At 46.8% G+C, this 26,461-nt stretch overlaps 1 protein-coding gene across 1 annotated transcript in view; it reads left to right on the top strand.

Annotated features, from left to right (window-relative positions):
• The window catches only part of SHB (SH2 domain containing adaptor protein B), an 85,800-nt gene extending 59,662 nt beyond the window's left edge, over positions 1-26,138 (top strand). Inside the window, exons 4-6 of the mRNA XM_064140267.1 lie at positions 5,873-6,044; positions 12,600-12,719; positions 22,844-26,138. Of these exons, the coding sequence (XP_063996337.1) occupies positions 5,873-6,044; positions 12,600-12,719; positions 22,844-23,027 (476 nt within the window). The 3' untranslated portion in view covers positions 23,028-26,138. The remainder of the gene's footprint in view (positions 1-5,872; positions 6,045-12,599; positions 12,720-22,843) is intronic.
• The last annotated feature ends 323 nt before the right edge of the window (positions 26,139-26,461 follow it).

Raw genomic sequence — 26,461 nt, 5'->3', positions numbered from 1 at the left:
TTCTCTGTTCCAGTTTGTAGCTGTTGCTCCTTGGCTTATTGTTACTGACCACCAAAAAGAGATTGGCCCCAGGCACTTGACTCCCACCTCTCAGGAATCATAGAATTAACCAGTCTGGAAGAGACCTCCAGCTAATCAACTGTGGCACCAAGTCTCCTCCTGAAGACCTCCAGGGATGGTGCCTCCACCACGTCCCTGGACAGCCCATTCCAATGCCAATCACTCTCTCTGTGAAGAACTTCCTGCCAGCATCCAGCCTACACCTCCCCTGGCACAACCCGAGACCAGGTCCCCTTGTTCTGTTGCTGATTGCCTAGGAGAAGAGACCAACCCCACCTGGCTACAGCCTCCCCTCAGGCAGCTGTAGACATCAATGAAGTCACCTCTGAGCATCCTCTTCTGCAGGCTGCACACCCCCAGCTCCCTCAGCCTCTCCTCATAGGGCCCTCACCAGCTTCTTCACCCTTCTCTGAACACATTCCAGTATCTCACAAATTGATCAAATCTCCTCTCAGTCTTCTCTTCTCCAGACTAAACTGTCTCGAAGCTCTCAGTCTCTCTTTGTAGGGGAGATGTTCAAGTCCTCCAGTCATCTTCCACTGGGCTCTCCACTGGACTCTCTCCAACAGGTCTCTGTCTCTCCTGAACTGAGGAGCCCAAAATTTGACACAGTATTCCAGGCACATTCCAGTTTCTATGAAAACACACTAAATTGAAATATTGCTTTACAAAAATAATAGGCTGAAAATTAATTTTTAACTTATGATATAGCAGAATTTTTTATACACTCAGTTTTAGAATTTCCATATAGATTCAGTTTTAAAATGCTAAAAGAGTAAGTATGAGGATAGCCCATGGCATCCTGGCCTGGATCAGGAACAGTGTGGCCAGTAGGACAAGGGAGGTTCTTTTTCCCCTGTACTCAGCACTGGTCAGGCCACACCTTGTGTCCTGTGTCCAGTTCTGGACTCCTCAATATAAGAGAGATGTTGAGGTACTGGAACATGTCCAGAGAAGGGTGACAGAGATGGTGAGGGGTCTGGAGCACAGCCCTTTGAGGAGAGGCTGAGGGAGCTGGGGGTGTGCAGCCTGGAGAAGAGGAGGCTCAGGAGTGACCTCATTGCTGTCTACAACTACCTGAAGGGAGGCTGTAGCCAGCTGTGGGTGGCCTCTTCTGCCAGGCAACCAGCAACAGAATGAGGGGACACAAGAAGGAGGAGACACAGTCTCAGGTTGTGCCAGGTGAGGTCTAGGCTGGATGTTAGGAGGAAGTTGTTGGTAGAGCACTGGAATGGGCTGCCCAGGGAGGTGGTGGAGTCACCGTCCCTGGAGGTGTTGAAGCAAAGCCTGGATGAGGCACTTAGTGCCATGGTCTGGTTGACTGGCTAGGGCTGGGTGCTAGGTTGGACTGGATGATCTTGGAGGTCTCCTCCAACCTGGTTGATTCTATGATTCTATGACTGCCTGTAGCTTTAGTTCTTTCACAAACACATTTTCTTTTGCTTCTTTGGCAGCTGTACAGATGAAGTTGAAATCTGTCTTTTATGGCTTTTATGTGAGGTGAACAGGTCTTATTAGACCTCCTGCTCAGCTGGGCAAACTGGTTAGCCCCAAATAGCTGAGACTGGCATAATAACGAGTAAAGTAGCTTTCTGGTACATAAGTCTGGCTTGAAAAGTAGATAGCAGCGCTGGAGAGCTCTTCAGAAATGTCAGGCCGACAGTGGCTCCCAGCTGATTGTGTGAACAGTCAAGCCTTTCCAGGCTGTCATGTGGGGACAACAAACTTTTGGATAAGGGGGAAGCACGTGGAGTCTGTAGATCCCATCTTGTTATTGCTTTGCAAAATAAGTGGCCTTCTGTTATAAAGTTAACATCTGATAATAATTCTCGTCACTGAAGATGAACTCCTCGGAGGAGGATCTGTCCGTGCCAGGTTTGGACATCTCGGCTGCCTGCAGCTCCTGTTGCACCGCAATCCGGTGCCTATGGCCCTAGCGGACTGACTGACAGCAGGGTAATTCTAGCGTGCTGCCACTAGAGGGCGGTGCAAGATCAGTGCGGAGCAGAGGAGGATGCGCAGGCAGCTCCGCAGCTGCGATGGCTAACGTGTGCCTGGGGTCTGGCTGGGCGGCAGCATCAGCTAGGACAGCCGGCGGGCACTGAGTACCATGCTGGTGTCATGCTCGCTGTGTAAGGAAAGGGCTGACTGGGACAGAGGAGGATGGGAGTTTGTACTGTGACTTGTGACGCTTCCTCTTTCCACTATTTTCTCTTCTTCCACTGCTGAGGTTTTGTGCTCTTTCTCTTTTTGCTTCACCTCCCTTCACTCACTTGCCCTGAAAAAAATCTAGTGTCTTTTTGTACTGTTACATTAAACTCTTATTTCAACCCTTAGTGCTCCTGATCCTTCCTGGGCCACCAGGGAGACTGAGCTGCTAGCTGAGTCGAGATCACAGCACTATGTAAGCCGAAGTACCATAGCAACACAAAAATTCACACTCTCAGCCACGTGGAACTGGGCTGGTGAACTCTCAACCTTCAAAGTGTATACTGCAGCTTTGGTTAGAAGGTGTCTTTAGCAGCTGAAACATGGTTCTGATTAAAAACATCATCTGGGTTAATGCTTGACTGAATATCATACTTTTCAGCTGAATCTGCCTCAATATCCCTTTCTGTCTGTTTCTTCCTGCCAGTTTAATTCACATACACACACAAACAACATAAAAACAAGACCCAAGACCAAAACAAAGCACCAAGAAAAACCCAACTGAACAAAACCTAACCAAACCAAAAAAACCCAGACAAAACATTCACACTTTTCATCTCAATCTGCCTCAGTATCCCTTGCTGTCTGTTTCTTCCTGCCAATTTAATTCACACACACACACAAACAAATCAACCAAACAAAAAAAGACACCAAACCAAAACAAAGCACCAAGAAAAACCCAACTGAACAAAACCTAACCAAACCAAAAAAGAAAACCAGACAAAACATTCAAAAGCATCTGGAAGTCATGTTGCAATCGTGTTGCAATAATATTGCTGTTTGCAACCAGACCTCAGTTCCATGTTTGTTTTGTGAACTGAATTTTCTGGTGTCTGAAAGATGTTGCTTTGTCAGAACCTGACATTAATTTCACTGGATTTCATAGAGTTGCCAAATTACAACCAGGTGTTTTCCTTACAGTTGAAATAATAGTGCTGTCCATATGTCACATGGAATGTTTATCCCTCTTATGGTAATTAGTTTTCATTATCCAGTAATGGGGCTAAGTCTGAGTGTCTAGTTTAAGAAACATCCACCATGTTTCTGCCATGCAATACTTCAGAATATGATTGAATAAATTGGTTCAACTTTTTTTTCCCCCAGTAATATGTGCCTACTTTCTCAAAGTAGGCAGGGGGAATCTGGAAGTGTCTTAAAGCCCACAAGGAAAGCATAGGGAAGTATAGGCTGTATGTTAGGAGGAAGTTGTTGGCAGAGAGAGTGATTGGCATTGGAATGGGCTGCCCAGGGAGGTGGTGGAGGCACCGTCCCTGGAGGTGTTCAAGAAAAGCCTGGATGAGGCACTTAGTGCCATGGTCTAGTTGACTGGATAGGGCTGGGTGCTAGGTTGGACTGGATGATCTTGGAGGTCTCTTCCAACCTGGTTGATTCTACGATTCTATATAATAAAGGGCAGATGAACAAAACCATCTCCAAAACATTTTCCACATCCAGCACATCTCTGTTCTGTATTCATTACCTTTTTCAACCTTTACAGCTATCATCTATTATACAGCTGTGCTGTTTTAAACCAGTACTACCTGTCACATGCCAAACTGACTGTGCATTATAACAAACTGAAGTCTGAATCCATGCTCCTTAGGAGGAGCCACCTGAATTGTCTCTGTAAGATTTCCTCTGAAACTCAGAGGAGCTGTTTGTACCACATTATAAACGTTTGCTTCCTCATACAGTGGAGTTCTTTCTGCCTTTGTCCCTCCACTGAATGACCTTAAAACAGTAATCATAGAATCAACCAGGTGCAGTTCTGGGCCCCCCAGTTTAGGAGGGACATTGAGATGCTTGAGCATGTCCAGAGAAGGGCGACGAGGCTGGGGAGAGGCCTTGAGCACAGCCCTAGGAGGAGAGGCTGAGGGAGCTGGGATTGGTTAGCCTGGAGAAGAGGAGGCTCAGGGGAGACCTTATTGCTGTCTACAACTACCTGAGGGGAGGTTGTGGCCAGGAGGAGGTTGCTCTCTTCTCTCAGGTGGCCAGCACCAGAACAAGAGGACACAGCCTCAAGCTACGCCAGGGGAAATTTAGGCTGGAGGTGAGGAGAAAGTTCTTCCCTGAGAGAGTCATTGGACACTGGAATGGGCTGCCTGGGGAGGTGGTGGAGTCGCTGTCCCTGGAGCTGTTCAAGGCAGGATTGGACGTGGCACTTGGTGCCATGGTCTAGCCTTGAGCTCCGTGGTAAAGGGTTGGACTTGATGATCTGTGAGGTCTCTTCCAACCCTGATAATACTGTGATAATGTGATACTGTGACCTCCAAAATCATCCAGTCCAACCTAGCACCCAGCCCTATCCAGTCAACTAGACCATGGCACTAAGTGCCTCATCCAGTCTCTTCTTGAAGACCTCCAGGCATGGTGCCTCCACCACCTCCCTGGGCAGCCCATTCCAATGCCAATCACTCTCTCTGTCAACAACTTCCTCCTAACACCCTGGCACAACTTCAGTCTGTGCCCCCTTCTTCTGTTCCTGGTTGCCTGGGAGAAGAGGCCACCCACAGCTGGCTACAGCCTCCCTTCAGGTAGTTGTAGACAGCAATGAGGTCACCCCTGAGCCTCCTCTTCTCCAGGCTAAACCCCCCAGCTCCCTCATAGGGTTTGTGTTCCAGGCCCCTCACCAGCTTTGTTGCCCTTCTCTGGACACCTTCCAGCACCTCAACATCTCTCTTGAATTGAGGGGCCCAGAACTGGACACAGCACTCAAGGTGTGGCCTGAGCAGTGCTGAGTACAGGGGAAGAATAACCTCCCTGCTCCTACTGGCCACACTGTTCCTGATGCAGGCCAGGATGCCTTCTGCAGCTGAACCATTAATTTTTGTAGAAGGAAGCTAGAGAAGGCAGTAATGGTATAGGTAGTTCCTCTCACTGCTCCTGTCAATATTCTGTCCTTTATTTTATTTTTAAATTGAAGGTATGCAGAATCTGTAAGTGTAATAATTTTAAGTGCAATAGGTGTAGAATGATGATGTTGGCATTAGTATGTGCTTTGCTTCCAGTGTTGCAGTGCTCTAACAGATTTCTCTACAGGTTTGCAAAACAAGCTGCATTGCTTTTATTGCAATAATACAGCTTTTGAGAGAAACCAACAAATACCATTTTCCTTTTTCATCACTTTCTATCCAGTTTTGTATAACTCAATACACTTTCAATTCCTCCCTGCTTTCCACTGTTTCAGAGGTGGATAGATGAGTGTTACCTGTCTAGATTTGCACCTAGATCATTGTTAGGATGATTCCATGTAAAGTCATGGATTATTGATCTAGCTTGTTTTTGTAATGAACATGACTGAAATCTTGTCTCTGTCCCTGTTAACTTGTTTAACAAGCAAGGAGGGCATCGAATGTTAAGACAAGCACGAGGTATTGTAACAAGGTTTGGAAGAAGGATTTTGTTAGTGGAAAACCTGTTGTATGTTTGCATAGTTAGAAACACCTTTGCATGATACTGAAGGCTGTGTAGAGAAACCACTACGTCCTGATGCTCATGGGTGCATGTTTATTTTTCTTGGAAAGTGTGAGACCTCTCTAAGAGCTACAGCTATTTTGGTCCTTGTTTACTTTGCCTGGAGAGGTAACTGTTGTGTATCTTGCAGCACAATTAAATGGAAGTGAGAAACGGCAAGCACCTCCTTCTCCCTCAAATGACCAGCACAGGCAGTTAAGAGCACCTGGAGGAGAGTTTAAACCCATCAGATATGGCAGTCCAGAATTTTGTGAGATCGTGGGAGAGAGAATAGATCCAACTATTCAACTGGAAAAGCAGATGTAAGTAAGCACAGTAATTGCTCTTCGGCTTTTTGCCTCCTCACTTACAGGAGCAGCTGTAAGTCCCAGGTCCCGCTGCCCAGCTCCCTTCCCCTCACTGTCCTCACAGTCTCTGTGTTAGTGCTCACCAAAACCCCTCTATTCCTATTAATCCTGCAAAATGTAAATAACTTTTGTGGGATATAAAATAAACTGGAAGCTCATCTCAGGAACAGTGGATTTTATAAGCCAGGTGCATGCAGTTATTTCAGTTTCAAACCACTTTGATGGTATTGCATTAGGAAAACCACAGTGTGTATCACAAGCATGCAAATTGTGCTTTAAAGCTGCATGAGTTCCATGTCTTTGTGGGGGCATAGCATGTTTGTGCTATCTCAGACATGCCCTGCATCTGGCTGTAAGACTGCTTCAGTAGGAGACTGGTAAGACCACTTGGAGAGCTTGCAGAAAAGAGACTGTTGCTTCTGCTTTGGAGGTATGCAATTTGAGGGTGGTATTTTTGAGGAAGCTTTCTCAGCTCTATCTATTCAAGTTTTGTTATCCACAAGGGTGGTCTCTACCCTTCCTCAGTGTTACTTTTACTTGAACTATTTGGACTGAATGGCTGGTATGATAGCATGGCTCATCATCCTGTATCCACTTTGTGGATGAAAGAAAGGCTGTGGATGTTGTTTACCTTGCCTTTAGTAAGGCTTTTGACACTGTTTGCCACAGTGTTCTCCTGGAGAAACTGACTGCTCATGACTTGGATGGGCATATATATATATGTGCAGGATAAAAAAGGTCTCTCTCACCAGAGAGCTGCAGTGAATGGAGTCAAACCTAGTTGGCATCCAGTTGCAAGTGGTGTTCCTTAAGGCTCACTACTGGGGCCTGGTTTATTTAATTTCTTTATCAGTTATCTAAACAAGTGGATGGAGTGCACTCTAAGTTTTCAGATGATGCCAGATAGAGCAGGAGTGTTGATCTGCCTGAGGGTAGGAAGGCATTATGGAGAGATCTGGTTAGAGTGGATTGATGGGCCAAATCCAGCAGTATGACATTAAGCAGGGCCAAGTGACAGGTTCTGTGCTTTGATCACAAGACTGTAAAATGCTACAGTCGTGGAGAAGAGTGGATGAAAAACTGCCCAGTGGCAAAAGACCTGGAAGTGTTGTTTGACAGCTAGCTGAATATGAGCCTGCAGTGTGTCCATGTGGTCAAGAAGACCAGTGATATCCTGTACAGGTCTGTATCAGAAATAGCCTTGCAAGCAGGACCAAACAAATGATCACCCTTCTGTACTCAGCACAGGTCAGACTTCACCTTGAATATTTTATAGAATCATAGAATCAACCAGGTTGGAAGAGAGCTCCAAGATCATCCAGTCCAACCTAGCACCCAGCCCTAGCCAGTCAACCAGACCATGGCACTAAGTGCCTCATCCAGGCTTTTCTTGAACACCTCCAGGCACAGTGACTCCACCACCTCCCTGGGCAGCCCATTCCAATGCCATTCACTCTCTCTGCCAACAACTTCCTCCTAACATCCAGCCTAGACCTCCCCCAGCACAACTTGAGACTGTGTCCCCTCATTCTGTTGCTGGTTGTCTGGGAGAAGAGACCAACCCCCACCTGGCTACAGCCTCCCTTCAGGTAGTTGCAGACAGCAATGAGGTCTGCCCTGAGCCTCCTCTTCTGCAGGCTAAACAACCCCAGCTCACTCAACCTCTCCTCATAAGGCTTGTGTTCTAGGCCTTTGGGCCCCTCACTACAAGAAAGACATCAAGGTGCTGGAATGAGTCCAGAAAAGGGCAGTGAAGCTGGAAAAGTGTCTAGAGGGCAAGTCCTGTGAAGAGTAGCTGAGGGACCTGCTGAGTCTTAGAAAAAAGGGAGGCTGAGGGAGACCTCGTTGGTCTCAACTACAGGAAAGGAGATTATAGCCAGGTGAGTGTCAGTATCTTCTCCCAAGGAACAAGCAATAAGACAAGATGAAATTGCTGGAAGTTTTGTTAGGGTAAGATATTATGAAAAATTTCTTTACAGAAGGAATTGTAACAGGCTGCCCAGGGAAGTGGTGGAGTCATCATCCATGGAGGTAATGAATAGACATATAGATGTTGTGGGAGGGACATGGTTTAGTGGTGATCTGGCAGTGCTAGGTTCATGGTTGGATGTAAATGTCTTAAAGTTCTCTTCCAACCAGAACAACTCTGTGATTCTATGAAAGTAAGCATGCAAGTTGACAACCAGGGTAGGTAGGTTAGGAGATTTCCCAAGGAAGGGAATCACAACATCTATCAAAACAATACTTCTATTTGCTTGTGATTAAGGAATCAGTAGCTATGAACTTCACAACTTACGGACTGGCTGGGGGAAATTGAGTGCATGTCCTCAGTTTGCTCAAAGGCAGCAGAAAGAAGAAAATGCATTCTGCAGTTCCATTGTCTTAATGAAAGTTAAACCCTCCCAGTCTCAGTTACAGAATCTGATGAGTTCCTGTTTTGCTCTGATCAATTGAGAAGCAGAGTAATGTGCAGCTGTCCTGTCTTCAGTGGAGCTGTGGCCACTTAGTGGTGGAAATACCACTATTGAAAAAGTAAGAGACATCAGGAAGAGCATTCTGTGAACCACAATCAGGAAGCTTTCAGTCCTAGATGACGTGCTGATAGGGGCCAAAGTGTGTGATTATAGGTGGATTTTGCTTTCAGGGTTTTTTGTGCACTTAGACTTTTCAGGATGTCTTAGAAGACATGCATGTCTTCAGATTTTTATGTCATAGAATCATAAAATGGTCTAGGTTGGAAGGAACCTATGAAGGTCATCTAGTCCAATCCCCCCCAAGGTCATCAGGGACATCCTCAACTAGATCAGGTTGCCCAGAGCCCTGTTGAGCCTCACCTTGAATATCTCCAGGGATGATGCCTCAATTACTTTCCAGGCAGCGTGTTGCAATGTTTGACTGTTCTCATGGTGAAGAACTTATTCCTAACATCCAACCAAATCTACTCTTCTCCAGTTTGAAGCCATTGCTCTCATCCTGTCACCACAGGCCTTTGTAAACAGTCTCTCCCCATCCTTCTTGTAGACTCCCCTCAGGTACTGGCAGGCTGCTGTTAGGTCTCCCTGGATCCTACTCTCTTCCAGGATGAACAATTGCAGCTCCCTCAGTCTGTCCTTCTAGCAGAGCTGCTCCAACCCTCTGGTGATTTTCATGGATCTCCTCTGCACTCAATCCATCAGGTCCATGTCCTGCCTGTATGTGGGCTCCAGCCCTGGGTGCAGTACTGCAGGTGAGGTCTCTCCAGAGCAGAGCAAAGTGGCAGAATCACCTCTCTAGATCTGCTGGCAGTGCATCTTTTGATGCAGTCCAGGATGGGATTGGCCTCCTGGGCTGCAGGTGCACAATGCCTACTCATGTCCAGCTTCTCATCCATCAGCACCCCCAAGTCCTTTTCCACAGGGCTGCTTTCTATCACCTCCTCCCCCAGTCTGTATTGTTTGTGGCGATTGTTCTTGCCCAGGTGCAGAACCCTGCACTTGCTCTTGTTGAACCTCATGAGGTTCACCTGGGCCCACCTCTCCAGCTTGTCCAGGTCCTTCTGGATGACCTCCTGTCCCTCTGGCACATCAACAGCACCACTCAGCTTGCTGTCATCTGCATGCTTGCTGGTGGTGCACTGGATTCCACTGTCTATCTCAGTGATAAAAACATTCACAGCACAGGTCCCAGCAGGGACTCCTGAGGGACACCACTTGTCACTGCTCCCCATCTGGACTTCAAGCCATTGAGCATGGATGCAACCATCCAGCCAATTCCTTACCCAATGAACAATCCACCCATCAAATATGTATCTCTCGAGTCTGGGCAGCAGGATGTTGTGGGTGACCATGTCGAAGGCCTTGCAGAAGTGCAGATAGATCACATCCATAGGTCATCCCCTACCTGACATAGTCACTCTGTCATAGAGAGCCATGAGGTTGGTCAGGCAGGATTTGCCTCTGGTGAAGCCATGCTGACTGTCTTGAATCACCTCCCTGTCCTCCCTGTGCCTTAGCACATCCGATGATTTGCTGTCTCTCACAAGTGGTCAGTTTACGGTTTAGAGGTCACAGAATTGATGTTTGAATCTCTGACCTTCCTGCCCAAATTCTTCTATGCTGACATATATAAAATAGACACACCCAGGTGAAAAAAGACCCAAAACAGCTGAAATAGCAAGTTAATCTCTAACTCTAAGACGAAGATAACTATAGCACTACGCTTCACTTGCTAGCTCGCTGGAACAAGAGCAATGTGATGCATGGAGATGTGACTGACAAACATTGACACTTCTGTATACTGCTGTTTGTTGTCAGCTGTTCTCAAAACAGCTTCCAGACCTGAATTCTGGATCAGATATTGTCCCATCAGTCTTCATTCTTCACTGGTTTACTTCCAACTGTTTAAAAGCAGATTTTGCTTCCTGGAATCAGCCCTAAATTCTTCTTTCATAGACCTCTCTGCCAACTGGGGAACAGCATATCTGAAGAATACCTTAAATGCATCCCTCTGGACATGGAGTCCAGGATGTCTTCCTGGTTTGGGACAGGTCATATTTTACTTTGATTTAATTTGGCCCCTGGGGTGACAAAAAGTAAGGAAAACATTTCTATCTAATATGAATAGGTTTTTAGACTCTCTCAAATCCATTTTCTGCTTTACACTTAGTGTTGATGCTCTTCCTCTTAAAAAAGCAGCCTAGTCTTTAAACTGCTTGTTGAGAAATATCCTTCAACAGTAAACAGCTAATGGGAGATGGGAAGAAAGCTCCCTGAAAGCATTCCCATCTGTGTCTCTATTTGTAAAGGGAGGCAGCTGTCAGTGCTTCCCCTTTCTAGTATCTCTTGAATACACAAAACTGTAGCACTGTGTTTAGCTTTCTCTAGCGCAGAGTTTGCTGTAACCAGGCACACTGAGGTTTTTATTTCAGCACCAACTTTTTATTAGTATTTCATCAGATTTGGCAGTGGAGCTGACATCAGAACAAGGTAATTAAGAGTGTGATTTCTAAATGGTCTTTATTCACTTGCCTTATAGCTGAAACATCTTCCTTAGCGTAACTTCAGCAGAGAAATGAAACGAGAACAAATGGAAGAAACTTTTTTGCCCCTGGCCAGTGCCAATTCCTGGTAACAACAGACAGAGAGCTCTTCTGATGTATGCATTATCCTGCTTAGGCAAGCATGATAGGGTCACATTGGGCTTCAAATTACACTGGGCCATTGCAGGAAGGGAAACATCTCCCTCAGAGATGTGGTTGATCCAGTCCTGGACCAGGCACACTAAACTGCTCAGGGAAATTGGGAGAAGGGTCAAAGCATTTACTACTGACTACGAGATTGCAATTGCTGGTATGGCAGCAGGTACTGAGAAGGTTCTTTGTGTGCAGTGGTCAGCTTAGTGAAAGACCAACATCTCCACACTTATTTCATCCCTGAAGTGATCACACCCAGCCAGCAGATTGTATTGGAGATTTACTTACAGCTGTGTTTAAAACAAATGTCTTTGCTGTAGGTCTTCACACTGTCACCTTTCTCAAAGACCTGTTTTAGCAAATCTTTTCTACTATTGACCATTCATGCTACTCAGATGTTTTCTTTTTCTTGAGCTTTTTTCTCCTGTATAACATACTTTTTCCCTCCTACATATTATATTATTGCTCTCTACAGCTACCTGAAGGGAGGTTGTAGCCAGAAGGGGTTGGTCTCTTCTCCCAGGCAACCAGGGACAGAACAAGAGGACACAGCCTCAAGCTGCTCAAGGGCAGGTTTAGGCTGGAGGTTGGGAAGAAGTTCTTCACAGCCAGAATGATTGGCATTGGAATGGGCTGCCCAGGGAGGTGGTGGAGTCCCCATCACTGAAGGTGTTTAAAAGGAGACTGGATGAGGCACTTAGTGCCGTGGTCTGGTTGCTTGGACAGGGCTGGTGCTAGGTTGGACTGGATGACCTTGCAGGTCTCTTCCAACCTGGTTGATTCTATGAGTCTATGACTCATTGAAGACTTTTTGTGACTTTCACCTACTGCATATAGGCTTGGAAGATGAGCTTGGTCAATAAGTAATTTGCAGACAGATATCACAAAGACTTGTAGAGAAGGAACCCTTTTCTTAGCTGGGATCTCCAAGATCCCAGGTGAGAAGGTGTTAGGTGATAGGTTGGACTCGATGGTCTCAAAGGTCATTTCCAACCTGGTTGATTCTGTGATTAGTCAAAATACTGTTACAGGCATTAAATAGACTGTTTATACTGTGGGGTTAGTGCTTGTAAGATAGAGATTATGATGTGTGGCTCTCAGTGAGAATTTGTTACTTAAATATGCCTACCAGTCTTGTTGCATGGCCCATTTCTTTTCAGCTGACAGGAGCTACAGTCCTTCACAAGCTGTAATGTTAGCTTCAGGTAATGCAAGAAATTATGTGTTAGATCTTAAAGTTATTCATCTGGTATCAACCACTACTCATCCATTAAAGGAATTAAGTAGTGAAAGGAGTTGGGGTATGTGTGTGTATTAATCTTTGTTGTTTCTTTTCCTAGATGGTATCATGGAGCAATCACTCGAACTGATGCAGAAAACCTCTTACGCCTCTGTAAAGAGTGTAGCTACCTTGTAAGAAACAGTCAAACAAGCAAGCATGACTATTCCCTTTCATTGAAGTAAGTGCACCTTAGTAAAACATAATAAATGTTATTTATAAGCCATAATTTCTCTGATGCAAGATGAGAAAATGATCCAGTGTGTTGCTATATATACACGTATATATACACAGGTGGGGTTGGTCTCTTCTGCCAGGCACCCAGCAATAGAACAAGGGGACACAGTCTCAAGTTGTGCCAGGGGAGGTCTAGGCTGGATGTTAGGAGGAAGTTCTTCCCAGAGAGAGTGATTGGCATTGGAATGGGCTGCCCAAGGAGGTGGTGGAGTCACTGTCCCTGAAGGTGTTCAAGAAACTAGCGGAGTCCCTCAGGGATCAGTGCTGGGCCCCATCCTCTTTAATATCTTCATAGATGATCTGGATGAGGGCATCGAATCAGTCAACAGCAAGTTTGCAGATGACACCAAGCTGGGGGCAGATGTGTCTGGGTTGGAGGGCAGAAGGGCTCTGCAATGGAACCTTGACCACCTGGGCAGATGGGCAGAGTCCAATGGGATGGCATTCAATAGCTCCAAGTGCAGGGTGCTGCACTTTGGCCACAGCAACCCCATGCAGAGATACAGGCTGGGGTCGGAGTGGCTGGAGAGCAGCCAGACAGAGAGGGATCTGGGGGTACTGATTGATACCTGCCTGAACATGAGCCAGCAGTGTGCCCAGGTGGCCAAGAGAGCCAGTGGCATCCTGGCCTGCATCAGGAATGGTGTGGTCAGCAGGAGCAGGGAGGTCATTCTGCCTCTCTACTCTGCACTGGTTAGACCACACCTTGAGTCCTGTGTTCAGTTCTGGGCCCCCCAGTTTAGGAGGGACATTGAGATGCTTGAGCGTGTCCAGAGAAGGGCGACGAGGCTGGGGAGAGGCTTTGAGCACAGCCCTACGAGGAGAGGCTGAGGGAGCTGGGATTGGTTAGCCTGGAGAAGAGGAGGCTCAGGGGTGACCTTATTGCTGTCTACAACTACCTGAGGGGTGGTTGTGGCCAGGGGGAGGTTGCTCTCTTCTCTCAGGTGGCCAGCGCCAGAACGAGAGGACACAGCCTCAGGCTGCGCCAGGGGAGATTTAGGCTGGAGGTGAGGAGAAAGTTCTTCCCTGAGAGAGTCATTGGACACTGGAATGGGCTGCCCGGGGAGGTGGTGGAGTCGCCGTCCCTGGAGCTGTTCAAGGCAGGATTGGACGTGGCACTTGGTGCCATGGTCTAGCCTTGAGCTCTGTGGTAAAGGGTTGGACTTGATCTGTGAGGTCTCTTCCAACCTTGGTGATACTGTGATACTGTGAAAAGCCTGGATGAGGCACTCAGTGCCATGGTCTAGTTGACTGGACAGGGCTGGGTGCTAGGTTGGGCTGGATTATCTTGGAGGTCTCTTCCAACCTGGTTTATTCTGTGATTCTACACTAGTTCAGCTCAGAGGGGTACCCAGAGAGTTTGAGGCTGTCAGTTTGCATGTTGTACAGTGACTGAATTAGGACCTTGCAATCTGAGGATGTGAAAAGATTTTTAGTCTTCATTTGTTGCCTGTTTAACTAAATAAACTAAAAAAATGTTGTTTTTTTTTTTTTCCTTCTCTGGTTCTGATTTGAAATGTCCCTACTGCTTCTACTTCAGGATGAATAGGCAACTGTATTGTTTGGGGTTTTTACTCCTTTGACTTCCTACAGTGAAGAAAGATTTCATGTGGTTTACTGTATTAGAGCTCTACAGTATTGTTACGGTAGTGGAAAGTAAAAAGCCCAGAAGGAAGGATGAAAGATCTACACAATAAGGAAATAAAAGTTGTTCCAGTCTTAGTGCTACTTTGATCTTGCCTCACCTACCTTAGGCTGATCAGGGTATGCTACAGGTATTGGCTTCCACATATCATTGAACAGAGTTACAGAATTATTTGAGTTAGAAAGGGGCCTTTGAAGATCATCTTGTCCAACCCTTCTGCCATGAGCAGGGACAAAAGCTCACTTGCAGTTCAAATAAAACTTATGAAGAGTGTTTGAGGGAGCTGGGGATGATTAGTTTGAAGAAGGGGAGACCTCACTGCTGTCTTAGAACTACCTGCAAGGAGGTTGTGGAGAGGCTGCTGCTGGTCTCTTCTCACATGTAAGTAGTGATAAAACTTGCAATGGCCTCAAGCTGTCACTGGGTAGGTTTAAACTGAACATTAGAGAACACTTTTTTTCCCAGCAAGAGTGGTCAGGCACTGGAATGAGCTCCCAGGGAGGTGTTGGAGTCACCAACCTTGGATGTGTTTAAAAGTCATTTGGATGTGATGCTTAGGGATATGTTTTAAGGGTGAACTTTGTGGAGTAGGGTTACGGGTTGGGCTTGGTGACCTTGGGGGGTCCTTCCCAACCTGGATGTTTCTGTGATTCTGTGAATAGAGAAAAGGTTTTGAGGTTTTCCTTGAAAGAGAACAAGAAAGCCCTTGACCTTGGCATAGGCTGTGCAAGTGCAAAGAGAGAATTGTTTCCTTTCACACCTTCTTACCAGGTAGTCTGATGAGGAACCAGCCCCTCCAAGAAGGTGTGGGACACAGGCCTGCTTACATTTTTACTAGCATTGCTCATGACATTGGGCTTTTACATGATTTCTTCATAGTCCCAAGTGTGTCTATGCTTAGGGTCTCCATAATACTTAGCCAGCAACCACAGTGTGCCCAGTGGTCTGGAGATGTACCAGAGGAGCAGAGAAGCCCTTCACTGACAGAAGTGAAAGGCTACTATCCTTAGCTAGTTCTGGGAGTGCTTTTAGTGATGGAGTCTGCTTGCTACCCCAGATATCTAATGAAGCCTGCTGTTTCTTCTGTTCTCTTTTTCTGATGCTTTTCCATCTTTACCATCATAATATGCAGGCAGGTACAAGCAGAGCACCTCAAAAGTAAGGCACAGGCCCTACAAAGAGAGGCTGAGGAAGCTGCAGTTGTTTGGCCTGGAGAACAGGAGGCTCAGGAGGACCTTATTGCTCTCTACAACTCCCTGAAGGGAGGTGATAGCCAGAAGGGGTTGGTCTCTTCTCCCAGGCAACCAGCAACAGAACAAGAGAACACAGGCTCAAGCTGCATCAGGGCAAGTTTAGGCTGGATGTTAGGAGCAAGTTCTTCACGGCAAGAATGATTTGCATTGGAATGGGCTGCTCTGGGAGGTGGTGGAGTCCCTGTCCCTGGGGTTAAAAGGAGACTGGATGAGGCACTTAGTGCCATGGTTTAGTTAATTAGGTGTTAGGTTGGACTCAGTGATCTCAAAGGTCTTTTCAACCTGGTTGATTCTGTGAATGTGAGAACTGAGAGGTGACAACCTCCCCAGGGTCAGACAGTGGATCAGCAAAAGGAAGAGAAATAATATAATATCTTTTTTTTTTGATGATCCATGAAATATGAGAAGAGAGCTGATCTCCAGCTGGCTCTTGGAGCAAATGGGCAAGCTGACATATATCTCAGCATGGAATAGGGACCTATAAGGAGCAGGCAGAATACCTCTATACTCTCATGGATGACTACATGAAATAAAAGGGCACATATGCTGAGGGAAACACTATAGAAAAGCTGAATTTACACAACACATGCAGGAATGAACTCACAGTTCCTCCTAGTTTTGTGAAGAGCACTTGAGTGAAGACAAAGACTGCAGTCAATACAAGCAGGATGTAGAAGTGCTGGAGCAAATGCAGAGGAGGACGACAAAGCTGGGAAGGGCCTGGAGCATAAATCCTATGAGGAGTGATTGAGGGAGCTGGACATGGTTAGTTTGAAGGAGAAGAAGCTGAGGAGAGACCTCATGGCTGTCTACATCTACCTGAAAGAACATTGTGGAGAGGCTGCTGCTGGTATCACAGTATCACCAAGGTTGGAAGAGACCTCATAGATCATCAAGTCCAACCCTTTACCACAGAGCTCAAGGCTAGACCATGGCACCAAGTGCCACGTCCAGTCCTGCCTTGAACAGCCCCAGGGACAGCGACTCCACCACCTCCCCGGGCAGCCCATTCCAGTGCCCAATGACTCTCTCAGTGAAGAACTTTCTCCTCACCTCCAGCCTAAATTTCCCCTGGAGCAGCTTGAGGCTGTGTCCTCTCGTTCTGGCGCTGGCCACCTGAGAGAAGAGAGCAACCTCCTCCTGGCCACAACCACCCCTCAGGTAGTTGTAGACAGCAATAAGGTCTCCCCTGAGCCTCCTCTTCTCCAGGCTAACCAATCCCAGCTCCCTCAGCCTCTCCTCATAGGGCTTGTGCTCAAGCCCTGGTCTCTCCTCACAGGGAAATAGTGATAGAACAAGAGGGAATGGCCTCAAGCTGCCACTGAGTAGGTTTAAACTGGACATCAGGATACATTTTTTCCCCAGCAAGGAACTGAAATGGGCTGCCCAGGGAGAGGTGGTGGAGTCACCAAGCCTGGATGTGTTTAAAAGTCATTTGGTGGTCTTCTCAGTGATGCCTGATGGAAGGACAAGGGACAGTGGGTGGAAGCTGAGGCATAGGACGTTCCATGTAAACATGAGGATGATTTTTTTCCCTGTGAGAGTGACAGAAGACTGGAACAGGCTGCACGGGGGGGTTGTGGAGCCTCCCTCTCTGGAGATATTCAAAACCCACCTGGATGTGTTCCTGTGTGATCTGCTATAGAAGATTGTGCTCTGGTGGGGGGGTGTTAGACTGGATGAGCTTTTAAGGTCCTTTCCAGCCCCTGACATCCTGTGGTTCTGTGACTCTGTGGATGTAGTGCTTGGGAATACGGTTTAGGGTGCACCTTGTAGAGTAGGGTTATTGGTTGGACTCCGTGACCTTGAGGGTCTTTTCCAACCTGAATATCTGAGGGGTGGGGGTGAAGTGCCTGGGGCCAATCTCTTTTCAGTGGTCAGCAGCAGTAAGCCAAGGAGCAACAGCTACAAACTGGAACAGAGAAGGTTCCAGCTCAGCATGAGGAGAAATTTCTTTACAGTGAGGGTGGCAGAGCCCTGGAACAGGCTGCCCAGAGAGGTTGTGGAGTCTCTTTCTCTGGAGACTTTCCAAACCCACCTGGATGCATTCCTGTATGAACTACCCTAGGGGATCCTGGTTGGCAGAGGGAGTTGGACTGGATGGTGTCTGGAGGTCCCTTCCAGCCTCTAAGGTTCTGTGATTCTGCGATTCATATAAGTAAGAGTTCTGATACCTGGTGGAGCTGATAATCTAATCTGTTACTTCTGTCCTCTGTGATTGCAGTGCTTGGTTGACAACTCTGGGTTTAGCTTTTTGACACCTATCTGAAGACCATATTTCACAAGAGCTGTGGGCTTTGAGGCAGCCAGACAGTCCTAACTCACATGGGAAATTTGCTTGTGAGTCATCTGTTTAAATTCCAAGAAGGACTGTGTAAAAGATGTGTAAAAAAACCACCACAGTTGCTTCATCACTGAGTAAAAATGCATCAGTAGATAAGGGGTAGTTAACTTGCTCATGTCAGTGTCTGTTGCTTAGCTTAGCCAGAGAAAATTAATTGCCTGTGATTGGCTTACCTCTGGGGGTATCTGAGGAAGCCTTAGTGATATACAGATTAATGTGTTGATCATTTCAGTTAGTAAGATGAATTGTCAATGTCCATGACAAGTGTTTGAGGCAAAAAGCATCTCTCTGTAGGTGGTGATGCAGAGAGTTAGGCCTCCTAGTCAGCACTGCTTTCTCCATCTCAGAAGGAGGGCAGGAACATGATCCACCTTCCCAGAAAAAAAGTGATCCCAAAGCCCTGAAGGGCAGCTCTGCATTCTCTTGTACATCTTTCAATAGCCCTGCATTGTTCCTTGTGTTTCCTCATCTCATATTCCTTCAGGGGTGTAGGTACTTGGCTCACTCGTACCCTTCCACTCCTTACTTACACCTGGGTTTAACTGCATAAGGCTGCAGAGAGAGATGGGAAACGTGTGGGGAGGAGAGTCCAACAGAGAGCAGCAAGGATGATTAGGGGACTGGAGCATTTCTGCTATGAGGAAAGGCTGAGAGAACCAGGGCTGTTCACCCTGGAAAAGACTGAGAGGCTATCTTATCAATGTCTATATGTATCTAAACTATGGCAGTCTTGAGAATGGGGCTGGGCTCTCCTCAGTGGTGCCCAGTCACAGGATAAGGGGCAACAGGCACGACCCAGAACACTGTTGGAAGTTCCAGCTAAACATATGGGAAAATTTCCTTGTTTTGAGGGTGACAAAGCACTGGAGGTTGTGGAAGTCCACTTCTCTGGAGACATTCAAAACCTGTCTGGGTGTGTTCCTGTGCAAACTACCTTAGGGGATCCTGCCTTGGCAGGGGGCTTGGACTCGATGATCTCTGGAGGCCCCTTCCAACCTCTAAGGTTCTGTGGTTCTGTGATTTACATGTAGGTGTATTAGGTTTGGCTGAGCTGGAGTTAATTCTCCTCAGAGCATCTTCCAACCCCTACCATTCTGTGATTCTGTGGATCTGTAACTCCTTTCCTGTCCTCACTCAGCTTTGCAAACTAAAGGAAAATGTGGCAAGGCTGTAATTCAAAGTCATTTGGATTTATGGTTGTGTTGATAAACATTTTGAACAAAGTGTGACTGTTACTAATAGATCAAATATTATGTCTGAGCAAACATCTGTGCTTGAGAGTTCCAAAGCAATTTGGTGCCAGGTATTAGAAACTAAGCCTCCTCCTGTTCTGTGTTTGAAACTCATGGGAACAATTGCAATAAGGAAGGAGTGAATATTGTCTGTAATGGCATTGTTTCATCATAGCAGAAATGCTCCAGTCTCCTAATCATCCTTGTAGCCCTCTCCACTGGGTCCCCATCTCTTTTTGCATGCAGCCTTATGCAGTTTGTGCTTGCAGATTCTGAGCAGCTTCAGGCTTCTCTGTGACTCTCCCATTTAAGCAACGTATGGCTGCAACCTAGCACCCTCTGTCTCAGCTCTTCTTCAGGCTGAACAGGCACAGTTCCCTCTGCCTATCCTTGTATATCAGGTGGTCCCACCCCCAGACCATGTTTAGTGGCTGTGCTCTGGACTTACTCCAGTGATGGGTACTTTTTTTTATGGGCAGCTAGCTGCAAATCCAGATGCAGCCTCAACAGTGCTCTGTAGAGGAAGCAGTCACTTTCTTCTAGCAGCTGGCTGCACTTCTGTTGTGCAGCCTGGGCTGGGTTAGGCCTTCATGGGCAGACTGTTGAATTGTGTTTTGTGTCCTGTCTGCTACAGTTCCTTTTCTAGCCAGTCACATCCCAAGCTTCACTCTATATTTGGTTTATTCCACCCCAAGGGCAGAAGCCTTTTACTTGTCTTCACTGAACTCCATTAGGCTGCTATCTATAACCTCTAGGACCCATTCTTTTTACTCACCTTCATGAACAGTGTAGCTTGTGAAAATGCTGACCTGGCATTGTATAGGGGAAATACTCTTTCTGGGAGGTGGTGGAGTCACTGTCCCTGGACGTATCACAGTATCACCAAGGTTGGAAGAGACCTCACAGATCATCAAGTCCAACCCTTTACCACAGAGCTCAAGGCTAGACCATGGCACCAAGTGCCACGTCCAATCCTGCCTTGAACAGCTCCAGGGACGGCGACTCCACCACCTCCCCGGGCAGCCCATTCCAGTGTCCAATGACTCTCTCAGTGAAGAACTTTCTCTTCACCTCCAGCCTAAATCTCCCCTGGCACAGCCTGAGGCTGTGTCCTCTTGTTCTGGTGCTGGCCACCTGAGAGAAGAGAGCAACCTCCCCCTGGCTACAACCTCCCCTCAGGTAGTTGTAGACAGCAATAAGGTCTCCCCTGAGCCTCCTCTTCTCCAGGCTAACCAATCCCAGCTCCCTCAGCCTCTCCTCGTAGGGCTGTGCTCAAGGCCTCTCCCCAGCCTTGTTGCCCTTCTCTGGACATGCTCAAGCATCTCAATGTCCCTCCTAATCTGGGGGTCTTTAGGAAAAGACTGGATGTGGCACTTGGTGGCATGGTTTATCTGATATCGTGGTGGGCTGGGCTTGGACTCAGAGGTCTTTTCCAGCCTCAGTGATTCTGTGTGAATTCAGAGCACCAAACTGCATGTTTCATCCAATAGGCACCAGAGGATTCACAGTGAGGTAGTTTTAGGTGTTACTAGAAGTGAGCATCCTTGGTGGGAAGGTTACATCTCCAATTGAAAAATAGATCAGGGCAGATCTATTAACTCAGGCACAAAACCTACAAGGTAGCAGGCTTTGGATGACAGAGCATAGCTGTTTTGCCAGCATTCTGGCAGGGTGTTGGGCTATCTCGTTTAATTTAAGGCATTTTGTATCAAAGCAGATGCTTTGAAGGCAGCAGTGTGTCCATCCTCATAACAAAGCATTTAAAGGTGCTGCCCTTGATAAAAGGAAATAATTCTAAAAGTAATTTTGACTCAAAAGGGAGTTTTGTGTTGTTGGGTTTATTTTTTTAAAGAAATTGATATTTAAAGCAAGATTTTAAGTGTGTAGAGCTTAAATGACAGACCCCACAGTGGTTTCAGCTCCCCAGAAAGTGTTGCATGTGAAGAACAGGGCTGGAAGATGTAAGCTTGATTGTACCAAAAGAGGCAGTGTGCTATGGAGGCAGACAGGTCACCTAGGAATTGAGTACTTCTGTTGTGGAGGTCACAGGCTGGTTTCTGCCTGGAGAAAGACTGTGGGATAGCAGCCTTTGCTCAGAACAGTGCAGTGGAAAGTCTTTATGCCACAAGTTTTGGGAATGGGCTTATCTGAGGAAGTCTTCCCAGCTAAAGCAACCAACTTCTGCACACAGTCGTGTTCTGGGCAGTTGCAGATAGGATGGGAAGGGAATGGTTGGTCCTGAGGTCTGGACAGGACAGGCTTCTGTGCATCACTGGAGAAAGCATCAGGCCAAAACTGGTGCTGCCTTTCAGTCCCGAAGTAATGATGTGCTGTAGTGAAAAACAACTGCTCACAGGAAAACATTCTAGGGGAGCAAGAAAGGTGCTGTCCTCTGGCACACCTCTGCATAAATGTCCTGTTCAGTATCTTTATTGATGATCTGGATGAGGGTATTGAGTCCAGCATCAGTAAGTTTGCAGATGACACCAAGCTAGGAGCAGGTGTGGATCTGTTGGAGAGTAGGAGAGCCCTGCAGAGGGACCTGGACAGGCTGGATGGGTGGGCAGAGGCCAATGGGATGAAATTTAACAAGGCCAAGAACAGGGTTCTGCACTTTGGCCACAACAACCCCAAGCAGCACTACAGGTTGGGGACAGAGTGTCTGGAGAGCAGCCAGGAAGAAAGGGACCTGGGGGCACTGTAGATAGTAGCTGAAGATGAGCCAACAGTGTGCCCAGGTGGCCAAGAAAGCCAATGGTATCCTGGGCTGACTCTGGAACAGTGTGGCCAGCAGGACAAGGGAGGTTATTCTTGCCCTGCGCTCAGCACTGGTCAGGCCACACCTTGAGTGCTGTGTCCAGTTCTGGGCCCCTCAATTCAAGAGAGATGTTGAGGTGCTGGAATGTGTGCAGAGAAGGGCAACAAAGCTGGTGAGGGGCCTGGAGCACAAACCCTATGAGGAGAGGCTGAGGGAGCTGGGGGTGTTTAGCCTGGAGAAGAGGAGGCTCAGGGGTGACCTCATTGCTGTCTGCAACTACCTGAAGGGAGGCTGTAGCCAGGTGGGGTTTGTCTCTTCTCCCAGACAACCAGCAACAGAACAAGGGGACACAGTCTCAAGTTGTGCCAGGGGAGGTCTGGGCTGGATGTTAGGAGGAAATTGTTGGCAGAGAGAGTGATTGGCATTGGAATGGGCTGCCCAGGGAGGTGGTGGAGGCACCGTCCCTGGAGGTGTTCAAGAAAAGCCTGGATGAGGCACTTAGTGCCATGGCCTAGTTGACTGTCTAGGGCTGGGTGCTAGGTTGGACTGGATGATCTTGGAGGTCTCTTCCAACCTGGTTGAATCTAATTCTAAATGCCAGGGTAATCCAGCCTTGCACAGACAACACAGCTGGTGACAACAGAATCCTAGCTCAGGCTGCCTTGGTGCTGGGCTGCCCATTAAGGTTTGCAGTGGCACTGCAGTGGCCTGTTGCTGAGCAGTTACTTGCACTGTATTCTCCTTTACTCCCTGATACCCTGAAGGGAGGTTCAACACGGTGCTGCTCCCCTCTTCTCTAGGCACAAGCATGAACTAACACTTTGCTTTCCTTGCAGGAGCAGTCAAGGCTTTATGCACATGAAACTGATGAAGACCAAAGAGAAATACGTCCTGGGCCAGAACAGCCCTCCCTTCAGCAGCGTTCCTGAAGTCATCCACTACTACACCACCAAGAAGCTGCCTATCAAAGGAGCAGAGCACCTGTCCCTGCTCTACCCTGTGGCTGTGCGGACCCTCTAACAACCTACCCTCACCTTTCCTGTGGATGGGAGGCGAGAGGTGAGCTGGGTTGCATAAAATCAATTGCCAGAATTCCATGCTGGAGCCTGTGCTGGAGACTGGCAGACTTTAGTCCTGGAAACATGGGAGCTCTGTGGGGATGTGCATTGGGTTGTGTGTGTACTACTGTGATGCTGCAGCATGCCCCTAGCACTGGGCTTCTACAAAAGGCTGAGAAATCCAAGTGTTGTGCAAACAGATCAAGTAACCTTCACAAACATTGGCTGTGAATGAAAGTACTTCCCAGAGAGCATTCATACTCCATGTTTTGAGAAGAATTGATGCATTCTCAGCTGTAAACTTCTCCATGTCAAAGAGTAACCTGACTCTGAGGTACTTTAGGCTGTACTTGGGCCTGAGAATGAGCTGCCTAGCAGGCCAGTCCCTGTGACTCTGGTCACTGAAGTTGATGAGGTTTAGTTTTTTTCCCTAATGCAGTTTCTTGGGGTGGTCAAATATTGAACTCCTATTGGGCACAAAATGTCAACAGAATTTTGTGAGAGCCAAACACAGTGAATTATTTAAGAACAATGAATGTAATTAAATGCAGTTTGTAACATATATATATATATATTAATCCCTCTTGGTACAATAATCTCTTAAAGGTTGATGTCTTCATTTGCAAGTTTCTTTCATAGATGCAGGTAACTAATTGTGTCTGGACCACTTAAACTGTAATGTTTTAAGCAGCTGAGAGTGGGTCATTTTAATACATGGGCTAGTATACATGCATGGCACTGCTCAAAGCTTTCTTCAAAGCCATAGTAGCAAAATCTCTGCGTGCTCATTCATCAGTTTTCCCACTGAGGTAGCAGACTAACAAGTGTGTGTACACTGCCTTTCCCTAAGATGTTTTTTTGCAGCTCTATGAGTGAGGACTATGGTGTGTAGCAGAGCAGAATTTGTTTTTCCTGGTGTACCTGGGCAGTTTTAAAGTGTGGTCCCTTGACAGCTACTCTCTAGCCAGTCTACATTTTCACCATGAGCAGTAGCCTCTTGCTATATTACAGTTGCTGTCAGCCAGAAGCACTGCAGAAGCTGCTCTGTACCTTAGTCCTGCCACTGTTATGTTTTACGTGTTCTGTTTGCTTGTTGAATGGGATAAGTGAAAAAAAAAAAGCTGTTGTATAGAAACTGTAACTGGAGAAGCAATAGGGCTGATAGTGCTCACTTTGTGCCATCCCCCACCAGTGTCTAGAGTGTTGTGCATTACCCCACCAGCTGTTGTAGCAGCAAACTTGTAATGTGCAGTTCGTGCCTCTTACAGGCTGCAGCAGGACTGTGAAACTGTGTGTTGTTTAGTTCAGCTTACCTAACTGCAACCTCTTTTACGAGGGCTCAGGAAGAAGTGGAAATCTGAAAACAGTAATGGAATCATCACTTACTGCCTGTAGCAATAGTGCTTTGTTATGCTGCCTCTGGGAAGACCCTCCAGAATGCTCCACAGAATGTCATTAGTGATGAATGTTGTGCTTCCGTTTAAGCTTAACTCGTTCTTTAGATGATGCCCAGCACAGTCTGAACAGGACTCACACACATGTGAGTGACCCAGTGCCATTCCGTGGTGCAGCAGTAGTGGGTCAGACTCTTCCCATCTTACCCAGAACTCGAAGCTGCATTGGATTGGGTTCTTACTGACATTCTAAGAGAAGGGTGGCACAAGGGAGTACAAAGGCACAACATTTCCTCTCCAGGTGAAACCGAATGTCTTTCTCATGTGCCTACTTATATGGTCTTTTTATTTTCCTGAAGACTTTGCAGAACTCTTTGTCAGGACTCCTTTTATCACCCAACTGGCAGGAACATTCAGGCACTCTTAAATCAGCATATTCTTCTCTCACCAGAATAGGAGTTCTCCTGGTTTAGGACAGCCCGCTCACATAAGCCACGTGCACACACAGATGGGGAGGAAAAATAACACACACAAACACCCAAAAACCACTTGGGTTGAGGTAAGGAGTTTAATGAGATGATACAAGGTGCAATTACCTTAGTCTGTTTCACAGGGAAAAAAAAAACCCTACAGCAAAAGCAGAAGCAGCAGCAGAAGCCAGATATAAAACTATTCCCCCCATCCCCGAAGCCTGCAGCCAGCCCAGCAGAAAAGACCAACGCTCCAAACTTGGAAACTGGGAGCAGCAACCAAGAGCAGGAAGCCTCTCATGTTATACGTTTCTCCAGCCAGCACTGCCATTTGAAAAGCATGGTATTGGATGCTCATCCACAGACTCAGTTGGCTACACCTGTGACAGAGCTCATGAAAGTGGCACAGCTCTCAGAGAGACTGCATCTGCTACTATCCTGAGCCTGTGTTTTGTGGGGATACCTGACAGCTCTGCCACACCCCCCGGGGCAGAAATATGTCATGATTGTTCTTTTGCATGTTGAAGTGCATATTTCAGACTGTCGTTGCTGCTGTCCTAGGGCCTGCTTTTTTCTTTTTCTGTAATGAAAAGTAAGCCTCTACCCTCTCTAACAGCAATTACAGGTGAAAAACAACAGCATCAGTAACCAAGACTTTGCCAGGCTTCCTTAAGTACACTGTCCTTAGCTCATGGAGAGGTTTGCTACACAGAACCTTGCTTGCCATGAGCCTGATGGAAAGTCAGCTGAAGCCAGCAGATGCCTCTTTATCACTGCTTGAAGACTGGGGGTTGGGATCCCTGGCTTCACACAGATCCTGAGTTCATTACAGCCTCAAGGGGTCAGGCTCAGCGAGAGAGAATAATCTCAGAGAATGTTGCTGTCTGTTGAAAGGGTTTGGTTGTTGTTTTTTTTAATGATGATTTTTTAAAAACTCTTTTAGAAACTACTCAGTAACTGCAGAATAAGCAAATAAAAGCAGGATTTTGTTTGAACTATAATGCTGTCTTTGTTTATTTAAGTGATTGCATGGTAATTTTTTTTTTCCTTGCACAGTGAAGGAATAATATTCCCAGAACTTTTGGTGTTCAGCAAAAACAAAAAGCAATGTGTTGCAGTGTGTATTGCCTATAGGTGGAAGCTCTCACAGCAGTCATGCCTATGTAGCACTCTAAAAGTTTATTAAAATATATATATATATATAAATAATTTTAAGACTCTTTCTTTTCTTCATCTAATTGTTGATGTGTGCTCAGGTTGCCTTGAACAGCTAATAGCTGAAGCAGCCTTTCAGAGCAACTGGTATTTGTGTGTCTTAATGTTGTAGTGAAAGCAAACATAGAATAGAATCATAGAATCAATCAGGTTGGAAGAGACTTCCAAGAGCATCCAATCCAACCTAGCACCCAGCCCTAGCCAATCAACTAGACCATGGCACTAAGTGACCTGGGGGTGCTGGTGGCTAACAAGTTAACCATCGCACAGCAATGTGCCTGTCATGGAAGGTAGCAGAGCCCTTTTGCAGGCCCCAC

This window comes from Pogoniulus pusillus, chromosome Z (assembly GCF_015220805.1).
Source record: "Pogoniulus pusillus isolate bPogPus1 chromosome Z, bPogPus1.pri, whole genome shotgun sequence".
Lineage (NCBI taxonomy): Eukaryota > Metazoa > Chordata > Aves > Piciformes > Lybiidae > Pogoniulus > Pogoniulus pusillus.
The sequence above is the reverse complement of the archived record's forward strand: the minus strand, read 5'-3'. Positions and strand labels throughout refer to the sequence as shown.